Source organism: Neophocaena asiaeorientalis, unplaced genomic scaffold (genome assembly GCF_003031525.2).
Source record: "Neophocaena asiaeorientalis asiaeorientalis breed wild unplaced genomic scaffold, Neophocaena_asiaeorientalis_V1.1 scaffold174, whole genome shotgun sequence".
NCBI lineage: Eukaryota > Metazoa > Chordata > Mammalia > Artiodactyla > Phocoenidae > Neophocaena > Neophocaena asiaeorientalis.
In genome coordinates this window covers 3,129,140-3,141,712 of record NW_020174922.1, presented here as the reverse complement: position 1 = coordinate 3,141,712, position 12,573 = coordinate 3,129,140, and the positions used below count along the sequence as shown (strand labels likewise).

General features: G+C 40.5%; 1 protein-coding gene across 1 annotated transcript in view; it reads right to left on the bottom strand.

The window, feature by feature from the left end:
• The window catches only part of SNAPC3 (small nuclear RNA activating complex polypeptide 3), a 37,341-nt gene that overhangs the window by 9,676 nt on the left and 15,092 nt on the right, over positions 1–12,573 (bottom strand). Inside the window, exons 4-5 of the mRNA XM_024760466.1 lie at positions 8,944–9,048; positions 6,974–7,123 (exon numbers count right to left, since the gene is read on the bottom strand). Of these exons, the coding sequence (XP_024616234.1) occupies positions 6,974–7,123; positions 8,944–9,048 (255 nt within the window). The remainder of the gene's footprint in view (positions 1–6,973; positions 7,124–8,943; positions 9,049–12,573) is intronic.

The window sequence follows — 12,573 nt, the reverse complement described above, 5'->3', positions numbered from 1 at the left end:
GGGGACTCTAAAAGAACAATCTTTTCATTACATCTTTTTATTATATCATTATATAAACGGCTAGAAAAGAAGATGTGAGTAATCTCACTATCAGTTACTTTTCATTTTCAATGGTAACCAGAGATCCTCAACTAACTAGTTTCCCTATTTGTCAGCTAGTTTAGCTGACCAAGTTGCAAGGGAGGGAAATAACCAACTGACTTGGAAAAACTGTAAGAAGTATAAGAAGTTACTTCTGTTATTAATCTAATGTAACCTAAAGGTCTACCTGTTACTATTTCAAATTTATAAACAAAGTAACTATGGATAACTAGTATGATCATTTGAACAAAGTCATTATCTATATGTCATTTTAAGCATCTAATAATCATGTACTCTCTTGCTATCATTCAAGTCAGCTGCGTTAGAAGCTCAGCAACATTCCTAAGATTTGCTGTGAGAAAAATAGTAATGGGGGAAAAGAAGTGTCAGAGAAGGCTGGGTAAGAAAATTTTTACAACTTAAATTTATGTTACCATTTTTCCTATACCCAGGCTTTACTTATAATAAGTAATAATAATGTGTGTGTAAAGTATTTTCTCAGAGTTTCTCTAAGTAAGACCCTTAAGAGACTATTGACAAAAAGAGATTGACTAATCTGAGCTATGTTAAAAAGATTGATAGATCAGACATTAAAACCTGAAGGACCATTAAAAACAAACAGAAACAAACCTGAGCAGAAAATACTGACACTGATTTTATTATATTTTAAAAATGTACTTCATTCTTGAACTACTATAGTCTAAAAACAAACATTAGCAAAACATTATTTTAGACATGGCTTTTCAAAGAGATTTAAATACACTGGCCCAATTCTCCTAGTCCTCTCACACACCAAATTCATCAAAGAAAGTATTTTCTTCAAATCTGGAAATAAGATTCTCATTTCCTCAGCTACAAGAGCTGCAAGTCACTAATTTGTTCCATGATTACCAATGAAATACATGCCAAATTCTCCCTGTCAAAAAAACCATTATAACTTAAAGACCTATTTTCAGTTTGTTAGGTGTAACAATGGCATGGGGTAAACAGATGAAATAATTCTGGCAAAATGGTGAGAACTGTAATGGGTACATAAGGGCTCCTTATACTATCCTCTTTTACATGTGTATGTTTAAAATTTTCCAAAGCAAAACTTTTTTTTTTAAAAAACACTGTAAAATACAAACGCCAATCATTGAAATAAAAATCTTTCCACAGGCCAAACAACTATGAGTTCACGTTTCTAAAACATAGCTTAGAAAAAGGAGGCAAATGAAACAGGTCCCTGAACAGGCAAAGATTCCACAAAGCCCATGTACCAGAATCTTGCCGTTAATCACAGCACAGCTCAAGTTTTCACTCAGTGCTTGTTCACCAAATAAATAAAAGGGTAGGGAAAGATGTCTAAAGCCAGGCATAGTACCAACATGGCAAAGAAAGAACCTGGGGCTTTGAAGGCAAGCTGGCAATGGTCTGAATCCAGCCTCTACCACTGCTTACTGAACACAGGTAACTCATGACGATGCTTTGACCCATCTTTTTCTTACCTGTAAAATGGTGATAATTCTTTCCAAAGATCCTGTACTATCAACTAGTGTACTATACAACTGGCACACGATAAGTGCTAAATAATCAGAAGATATTATTTTAAGACATGGAAGAGGCAGAAACAATGAAACATCAGATGGATAAATAGGACTATGGGTCATTTAGTCCCCTGCTTAGAAAGCTGCTGAAGGCATGAGCACTGATGTACAAACACAATAAACTAAACAAGTCTGGTTAAAAACACTCTCCAGGATTCCTGGAGCTAAGACTGATTCCCAGATCTGACTCACCGCTGTGAGCGGTCATGACATGGTCGGAATAAGGAGGGTGAATTCAGATTTTTCTTCTTAACTTGATCTTATAAACTTATAGCTACACCTTGTTATTCTTTTTTCCCCCAGAGTGGAGAAACTTTGCAGAAGACTGCTTCTCCGTTAAAAGATAAATCTTCTATTTCCTGGTGTGCATACAGCCTTGAGATTCCACTTGTTTCTCTTTAATGTTTACCTTCAAAAGCGCCAAGCTGGCAAACCTGAAGAACCCAAATATCTTAAAACCACTTTCAATATAACTCAAAAACTATGCTGGTCTCCATGCCAGTCACCCAAAAGACTGGAATACAGCCAGCCTTGTGGGGCAGACAAACATATCAAATGGTATCAGCATATTATTATAAAGCACTATAATGGACAAACGAAATGGGGCCAGAGTGGCAAACAGAGGACAGTCAAGAAGAACCTCACATAATAAGTGAGAGAAAGGGCTTCCCACCCATGTTCAAACACTCAGAGGCATAAAAATGTATGGTACGCTTGAGCCAGATAAATTCATTGTGGCTGAAAGATAAGGTGTAAAAGCAGGGGGTGAACAATATAGGAAGTTCACTTGAGAATCACCATTACAAAAGGCCTTATATGTCAGCCTAAGGAGCTTGGACCACAGGCAACAGAGAACCACTGAGACTTTTAGATTGGAGAATGACAGGATCAATTTAAAAAAAAAAGTTTTCAGAAAGAACAGACTTATTCTTTTAGAGCAGTTTTACGTTTATCATAAAATAGGGAGGTACAGAGGCCTCCCATACACCCCCTACCCACCCCAACGCACAACCTGCCCATTATCAACACCACTCACCAGAGTGGTACATTTGCTACCAAGGAGGAGCCTAAACTGACACATCATAATCACCCAAGGTCCACAGCTTACTTTACAGTTCACTCCTGGTGCTCGATTTGTTTTTGAAAGACATCTTCAGTGGCAGGTATGGGACAATCTAAAGGTGGGGAAACCAGTTAAGAAGTCTCTGTAATAGTTCCAGGAGAAGATGCTGAGGGCCCAAACTAAAGCATACGGCAGTGGGAAAAAAAAGTCTGGAGCTATTATGGCAGGATAAACAGCAATGGAAAGGGAGAGTTTCATCTGAAGAAAAAGGGAGATGGTAGAATAATGAGTTTAAGACTAATTGAGCTTGAGGTATCTGGGTTCATTTATTCAGCAAAGACTCGGGCACTTCCTCTGTGTCATACATCATCACAGGAATACATCATTGAACAAAACACAGTCCCTGCCCTCATGATTCAAGGGAAGGAAGACAGATAAATATATAACATGATGTTAGGTAGTGATGAGTGTTCTAAGCATGTCAGGGAAAGAGAATAGTAATACAGGGAAAGACCTCTCTGTCAACGCAACATCTAAAAGAAGAAGAAATGAGGGAGTGAGCCATCTGAATACCTGGTGAAGAACACTCCAGGGTGAGGGAACATAAGATACAAAGGCTCTGAGCAGGACCCTGCTTAGCATACATGAGAAAGAGCAAGAATGGCAGGTTGTTTAAAGGCAACAAGTGACAAAGAGGGTGTTAGGATATGAAGTTGGGAGGCAGACAGGACCAGATAATGGACCACAGTAAGGACTTTGTATTTTATTCTAGATATGAGAGAAAGCCACTATAGACTTTCAAGCTGAAAAGCAGCGGGATCTAACTGATACTTTACAGTATCATCTGGCTGGTACAAAGGATAAACAGAAGTGTGGAAAGGGGCAGGAGGAACAGTCACTAGGCTACTGAAAAAGTCCAGGCAAGAGATGATGATGATTTAACCAGCCTGGTCCTGTGAAGGAGCAAATACATGGGCAGATCCTAAATATGATTTGAAAGTAGAGCCAAAGCACTTGCTGATGCCTTCAATGTGGGATGAAAAGGAAGCAAAGATGATTCCAAGGTTTTTAGCTAAGTCACCAGGTGTAGAATGAGTGTATTTACTGAGATGGGAACACTGGGGAAAGTACAGATTTGAGGAAGAAGGGAGAACTAGAGTCTGTTTTTGAACAAATTAAGTTTGAAACGGCTATTAGACATTCAGTAATTGTCAAGGAGGCAGTTGGAAAAAATAAGTCTGGAGTTCAGAGAAGATGCTGGGATTGGAGATAAAAATCTGGGCTAGGAATCTGGATGAGATCGCCTAGGGAGTATACACAGAGGAGAGGTCTGAGGATTGATTCAAAGGGCTTAATAACATTCACAAGTCACGAGGATGAGAAGCATCCAACAGAAGAATTAAAAGTCAGATAGGAAGAAAATTAGGTGGGTGTAACATCTTTTTTTTTTTTTAATAAATTTATTTTTGGCTGCATTGGGTCTTCCTTGCTGCGCACAGGCTTGCTCTAGTTGTGGTGAGTGGGGGCTACCCTTCGTTGCGGTGTGCAGCCTTCTCATTGCAGTGGCTTCTCTTGTCGCGGAGCATGGGCTCTAGGTCCATGGACTTCAGTAGTTGTGGCACACGGGCTCAGTAGTTGTGGCACACGGGTTTAGGTGCTCCGCGGAATGTGGGATCTTCCCGGACCAGGGATCGAACCCGTGTTCCCTGCATTGGCAGGCAGATTCTTAATCAATGCACCACCAGGGAAGTCCCGGTGGCTGTAACATCTTAAAAGCCAAGTAAAGAAAGTGTTTCAAGTAAGAAGAAATATTCAATTGTGTCACGTGCTGATGAGAGGTCAAATAAGATGAGAACTAAGTCTATGGTGGCATCAGTAAAGTGATTTTGGTGGAGTGGTGATGAATAAAAGTGAGTGTAAGACAAAGTGGGGGGAGAAAAAGAGAAACAATGAATTGAGGTACTATTGTTAATTCTTCTTCTTCTTAACTCATTAACTCTTGAGACAGTTTACTGAGAAGAAAGCAGAAAGATGAGATGGTAGCTAGAGGAAGATACAGGGTCAAGAACAGGTTTAGAATGGGAGATGGGAGATATTACAGCCCACTTGTGTACTGATGGGACAGCCAACAGAATGGAAAAAACTGATGATGCAGGGAAGAGAAGGGATAAATACAAGAACAAAGTCCTTGGTTATGCAATGACGAATGGAATCCAGTAGACACCTAGATTGGCTTTTGATAGCAGCAGGTTTAGCCCATCCATTGTAACAGGTGCGAAGGCAGAATGCATGGGCAAATGGGTAAATGTGGGTAAAAGACAATGGAAAATTCTTTTCTGATAACTTATTTTCTCAGTGAAATTAACAGCAAGGTTTTCAGCTGAAGGTAAGCCACAAGGAAAGGATGTTGGCAGTTTCAGAAGGAATAAAACAGTTACCTTGAAAAGTGGCAGAGTGTATCGACTATAGAGAGGTGATAAAAATGCCGGGCAGCACTGAGGCTAAGTGAGAATGCCCAGTGACGCTTATAAATAATGGGTTTGGAAACCAAGAGAGAAAGAGATTTACAAAGATTGGAGTATACTTAAAACCATGAAAACTGCGGGGAAAGCCCAGAACAACAATTTAGAATAAGAATTAAGATGGGGCTTCCCTGATGGCGCAGTGGTTAAGAGTCCGCCTGCCAATGCAAGGGACACGGGTTTGAGCCCTGGTCCGGGAAGATCCCATATGCCACGGAGCAACTAAGCCCATGTGCCACAACTACTGAGCCTGCGCTCTACAGCCCGTGAGCCACAACTACTGAAGTCTGTGTGCCTAGAGCCTGTGCTCCGCAACAAAAGAAGCCACCACAACGAGACGTCCATGCACCACAACAAAGAGTAGCCCCCGCTCGCTGCAACTAGAGAAAGCACGCGTGCAGCAACGAAGACCCAGTGCAGCCAAAATAAATAAATGAAATTTATATATTAAAAAAAAGGCTGATCCTGCATTTATTAAAAAAAAAAAGAATTAAGATGAAACCTAAGTTATAATAACACCTATATGGCTGGTGATAAAGGAATGAGCCAAAAGAAGAGATTGTGATGGTTCTTGTCCAAACTCTTATCTCCATTCTAGTTGTTCCAAACATGCTGCCCGTCTTAAGTATCCCAGTAAATCTGAGGTCCTCTGCCAGAGTTGTACCAGGTAACAGAATTAGGTCAAGCTTGTTCTAAGATGAAATTCAGAAGGATCAAGGCCCTACTGTTATTGAGTAAGCAATCCCTTCTGGAAACTGTAGGTGGCCAGTCTGACACTTCGGTCCTTTCTATCCTGATCCAATGAGTAGGCAGGGTTTCTCTGTCCTTTTGAGAGCAGCACCCTGGGAAACACCAGCAAGGATCATCACCAGATATTACATCCCTCTTTGCTTCGATCCTTGAACTAACAGGTTCTTCTATGGGCACTGATGCTCTCGGGTGGACTCCAACGCTTTGCTGGGGGCAGTTATGACAGACAAACTCATAGAGTTTGAAAGAGAAGAGTGAACAGCAAATTCCAATGCTACAGTGATGTCAAAGTGTATGAACATGGAATAGAGACCTATTGGTTAGACAATTAGGTGGCCTATGACCTTAGAAAGAAGAGTGTACAGAAAATGGTTGAGAAATAAATGGGAAATGAAGAAATCAAAACTGAATATAGCCTCATCTTTTAAAAGGTCTTGATGGCAAAAAGAAGGGAAAAGGGACTTTCCTGGTGACGCAGTGGTTAAGAATCCGCCCACCAATGCAGGGGACACAGGTTCGAGCCCTGGTCCAGGAAGATCCCACATGCCACAGAGCAAATAAGCCCATGCGGCACAACTACTGAGCCTGCACTCTAGAGCCCACGAGCCACAACTACTGAGCCCACGTGCCACAACTACTGAAGTCCATGCACCTAGAGCCCATGCGAAGCAACAAAAGAGAAGCCACCGCAATGAGAAGCCCGCACACTGCAATGAAGAGTGGCACCCGCTCACCATAAACGGAGAAAGCCTGCACGTAGCAATGAAGCCCCAACACAGCCAAAAATCAATCAATCAATAAATAAATTTAAAAAAAATAGAAGGGAAGAGATAAGCTTGATGGAATGGCATAGAAGAAGAAAGCATTTACCAGAATGTTTATGAGCCTATTCACCTAAAATCACTATCTCCTTAGCTTATTATTATCATTTCCACTTGTTTTATGAGGGTTAGGAAAAAAAATCACCTTACTTTGCTGATGTGTTCAGGGGCTTGGTCAGGAGTGTTGCTGAATTCCCCACCAATCTGGAGGTCACTGACACAGCAAATTGAATCCCTCAGTTCCGTGAGCTTTTGACTGCCCAATACCAGCATCGTCTGGTATGGTTTGTGTTCTTTGTGCTACGAGTCAGACAGTAAATAAATCAGTGTTCACTTAGAGACAAAGCAATTAAACTATAAATCCTGTCACGACCAGATCTAAATTAAGTTACTAGTTTTCTTACTTTAAGTTATTCCCATAATATGGTGTCCTGTGTTTTCTTAGATTCTGCCTTTGTCTACTCAGCATCGATTAATTATAGCTCCAAAGTAATCACCAAAGCTGTTTACATCTCCCCTGTGATCCAGAGCCCATACTCTAAAACCACCTCTTTTATCTAACTCTCATATACCAAGCCGATATTTCCCCTGTCCTAAGTCAATCCAGAGCCAGGTACCAGAAACTAGGGACAGCCTGATAGCCCAGAGCCCACTGGAATTATTCAGGATAGTCAACCCTAAACTGTTTACTCTGCCCTGCCATGTCTTTCCCATGGAAACCCAATAAAGGCTGTGGCCTATGCTTTTCCTTTGCCTCCTGAGTGATACTGGCGCTTCCCCCTGTGGCCCTGCATGATGTGGCATACCCTTTCCCCTCAGGAAATGTAAACAATAAAAATCTTTCAATGGCACTGGCCTCTAGTGCTGTCACTCAGTCACCCCCATAAATTAAAATCCTATGAGTACAATTGAGATACTTGGTGCTGTGGTCTGACTGCTCATGTTTGTCCAAAATTCACACATTGGAATCCTAAGACCCAATGTGATGGTGTTAGGAGGTGGGGCCTTTGAGGGTGATTAGGTCATGAGGGTGGGACCCTCATGAATGGGATTAGTGCCCTTATAAGACAGAAGTATGTAACCCAGAAGAGGACCCTCACCAGATGCTGGCATGCTGATCTTAGACTTCCAGCCTCTAGAACTGTGAGAAACAAGTTTCTGTTGCTTATAAGGTACCCAGTCTGTGCTATTCTGTTATAGCAGCCAGAAAGGACTAATACACTTGGCAATAAAACTTTTTTAGTTTAAGCTGAATTTTATAATCAAGATGCTACTAAAGTGACACTGACATGAAGAGCCTTTGGAATATAACTTCACTGTCTTTTAAATTTTCCTGGAAGTTACCTCATTGAAGTCAAGCAATCTATACACTACCTGCATGTCATAAATGCAGAGGTTTGGTTTTACTGCTTTTGTTTTGCTTTGTTTTGATTGATAATTTGAGATCTTAATCAAACAAGGTAATTAGTACTATTTCCCAGATAATTCATAAAAGTCTATTCACAAGTGCAATTTATGTAGAGTAATATTTCAATGAAACCTTATCAAAGTTTATGATACATGTATTTGGAGAATCAAGAATATATACACTCTGGGCTGGGATAGAGTTCTCTTTATTAGAGACTCCTAAGAAATTCCTGGATACCCCTGACCTGTTAACTTTCTGCATTTTCATCTAAGAAGAGCTGAATTTAGCTAGTTCAATAACTTCCCAAAAATTTTGAATCGGTGAAAAAAAAACCCCACCCCCCTTCCTTCACCAGTTTTTCTGCAAAAAAAAAAACCACAAAAAAAACCCCCGATCCTCAAGAATTCATATTTTCAGAATCACTGTGCATTTACATACCCTTCCAGTTGCTACTAATACAGAAATCAGGTATACATTCCAACAGTGTAACTGTAATCCTATTACTCAAGAGATAATTTGAAATCTGACCTTATTTACCATATTCCTTATATAAACAAGAACCCAAGAATATAGACAGAATGTCATATGAGACAGCATATGCTTGCATTTATTTTGGTTCAAATAAGGTTCACATAATTAAACTTCAAATAATTAAATTCTTTGCCAAAAGTCACTCACATTATCTGTGAATCCAAAAGGTTTTACTACTGACCTTATGAAATATAACAGGGTACAAGATATTCACAGATAGGATAAGCTCTCCTTCTTCAATCATGTCTGCTGGATTTTCAGGCTTTTTTCCTATGGCATGTGACTCCTGAAGAAGGAAAACAAGTTAATAAGACATTAAAATCAGACACTGTGACCCAGATCAGAGGCAGTGTAGAATAAGGGTTATAAGCAAGGGCTTGAGTCAGCCCTGGGTTTGACTCCTAATTCCATTTCAAGAAAATTGTTAAAAACCTCTCTAAGCTTTAGTTTCATCATCTATAAAAAACTGAAAATACTTATTTTACAGAATGGATGCTGGAAATGTATAATAAAGCATCTAATAAGACATTTGGCACTAAGTGCTTAGCAACTGATGATAAGACAGGAGTATCACCTAATGTTGGTATAACACTGGCAGTTACTAACACTTTTACATACCTCCTCTCATATTATCATGAAAGCTATATGATGGATAAAGCTTAGGTTCACCAATTTACCCAAGGTAAATCAGGGTTAGAATGCAAATACAAATGTTTGACTCTAAAACCCGTTTTTTACTACACTGTCACATCTTTAATCCATCAATACATCACACTCTCTTTTATATGTGCTTAATAACTATAAAATAGAGGCCAGCAGGGAGGACTGGTTAAGAAGTGAAGGTGCAAAAGATGTTTTAAAAACAGGTGGTAGTGACATTGTGCAAAATGGCACAGCAGGAAGCTCTAGGGGATCAGTCCCTCCAGCAAAGCAACCATTAAGATGGAAAGAGACTGGAATCAACCATTTTGGCACTCTGGAACCTCATCAGACACTTGTATCAACCAGGTGAGTGCCTGATGAAGGAGCAAGCTGCTGATCTTTCCTAGGTAAGCAGAGGGTGTAAACTAACTACAATGGGCTAAAAACTACCATCATTTAGCCCTGATGCAGACGTGGACACAGCAGCCTGTGGTCTTGGAAAAGGTGGCCGACACCAGGACGAGCAGTGGGATCTTGTTCTCCCAAAGCTGGGAGTAGTGTGTTTTGGTTGGTCTGGCAATGCCCTGAGGGCCTGGTACAGATACTTGCCTTCAGTGGCTTCCCCCAGCAGCATCTACTGGAAAATTTAAAGACACAGGACCCTTTGTGGAGTCAGACATTTAAGAAAATCTTGGTCAGGTCACTGGCTGACCAAATGATAATTAATCAGAAACATCAGTGACCATACGGGCACACCTTGGAGATATCACAGGTTCACCTCCAGACCACCGCAGTAACAAATACTGCAATAAAGTGAATCATATGAATTTTTTGGTTTCCCAATGCACGTAAGCTACATTTACACTACACTGTACTCTATTAAGTGTGCGATAGCATTATGCCCCCCAAAAACAATGTACAGACCGTAATTTTAAAAACTTTTTGCTAAAAAATGCTATCTTCTGAGCCTCAACAAGTTGTAGTAATAATGTCAATGTTCACTGATCACAGATCACCAAAATAAATATAATAATGAAAAAGTTTGAAATATTGTGGGAATTAGCAAAATGTGACAGAGACATCAAGTGAGCAAAAATGCTGTTGGAAAAATGGTGCCAACAGACTTGCTCAATGGAGGGTTACCACAAACATTCATTTTGTAAAAAAACGCAATATCTGTGACGTATAATCAAGTAAAGTGCAATAAAATACAGTATGCCTGTACACAAGGACTACACATTGGAAAAATAGTTTGGAAATGTCACAAACAGGTCCAGCTCTCAACAAGTAAAAAACACACTCAGAATGTCTAGTTCTCAACAAAAACTTATAAGATACACAAAGAAACAGGAAAATATTGCCCATTCACAAGAAAAAAATGAATTTGACAGAAACTATCATTGAGGAAGCCCAAGCACTGAAATTACTAGTCTAAGATGTTAAATCAGCTGTCTTAAACACACTCAATTAGCTAAAGGAAACCATAAACAAAAGAACTAAGGGAAATCAGGTTCCTCAATAAGATTAAAGATGATTTCTCAGGACTTCCCCGGTGGTCCAGTAGGTAAGACTCCAGGCTCCCAATGCAGGGGGCCCAGGTTGGATCCCTGGTCAGGGAACTAGATCCCACAGGGATGCCACAACTAAAAAGTCCACATGCCACAACTAAGAAGTCCACATGCCGCAACTAAGGATCCACATGTCGCAACTAAGAGTCCGCATGTAGCAACTAAGTGTCTGCATGTCGCAACTAAGACCCGGCACAGCCAATAATAAATAAATAAACAAACAAACATTGTTTTAAAAAAGATGGTTTCTCACCAGTAACCATGTAGATGATAATGCAGTGCAACGATATATTTTAAGTTGTAAAAAAAAACAAAACAGTCAACCAAGAATTCTACACCCTGCAAAACTAGCCTTCAGGAACGAAGAAGAAACTAAGCCATTTTCAGATAAACAAAAGCAAAGGGAGTTCATTACCAGTAGACCTGCCCTATAAGAAATGTTAAAGAGAATTCTTCAGCCTGTGATGAAGACACTAGACAGTAACTTGAATCTATAAGAAATAAGGAACACCGGTAAAGGTAAAAACATAAGTAAATATAAAAGTCAGAAGTACTGTACTTTTGGTTTGTAACTTATTTTTTTCCCTACGTGATTTCAAAAGCAAATGCCTAAAACAACATTTATAAATTATGTTAACAGACACAAAATATATAAAGATGTTATCTGTGACAATCACAATATAAAGGGAAGATATATATATATATATGCACACACACTACTGACAAAGTATTACTAAAACTAGGTTGTTCTATAAGATGTTAATTTTAATCTGCAAGGTAACCACTAAGAAAATAAGAACACATACAGAAGGAAACAGAACGGAATCAAAAGGACACACCACAAAAATTCAGTTAAATACAAACTGAATGGAAGTAATGGAAGAACTGAAGAACAAAAACCATATATGACATACAAATAGCTAAATAGCAGAGGTAAATCCTCATCAGTAACTACTCTAAATGTAAATGGACTAAACTCTCCTATTAAAAAGGCAGAAGAGATCAGGGAAGATGGCGGAAGAGTAAGACGCAGACATCACCTTCCTCCCCACAGATACACCAGAAATACATCTACACATGGAACAACTCCTACAGAACACCTACTGAACGCAGGCAGAAGACCTCAGACCTCCCAAAAGGCAAGAAAGTCCCCATGTACCTGGGTAGGGCAAAAGAAAAAAGAACAGAGACAAAAGGATAGAGACAGGACCTGCTCCAGTGGGAGGGAGCTGTGAAGGAGGAAAAGTTTCCACACACTAGGAAGCCCCTTCGCGGGCGGAGACTGTGGGTGGCGGAGGGAGGGAGCTTCGGAGCCACGGAGGAGAGCACAGCAACAGGGGTACGGAGGGCAAAGGGGAGAGATTCCCGCACAGAGGATCGGTGCCGACCGGCACTCACCAGCCCGAGGCCTGTCTGCTCACCCGCCGGGGCGGCCAGGGCTGGGGGCTGAGGCTCGGGCTTTGGTTGGAGCGCAGGGAGAGGACTGGGGTTGGCGGCATGAACACAGCCTGCCGGGGGTTACTGCACCATGGCTAGCTGGCAGGGAGCCCAGGGAAAAGTCTGGACTGCCGAAGAGGCAAGTGACTTTTTCTTCCCTCTTT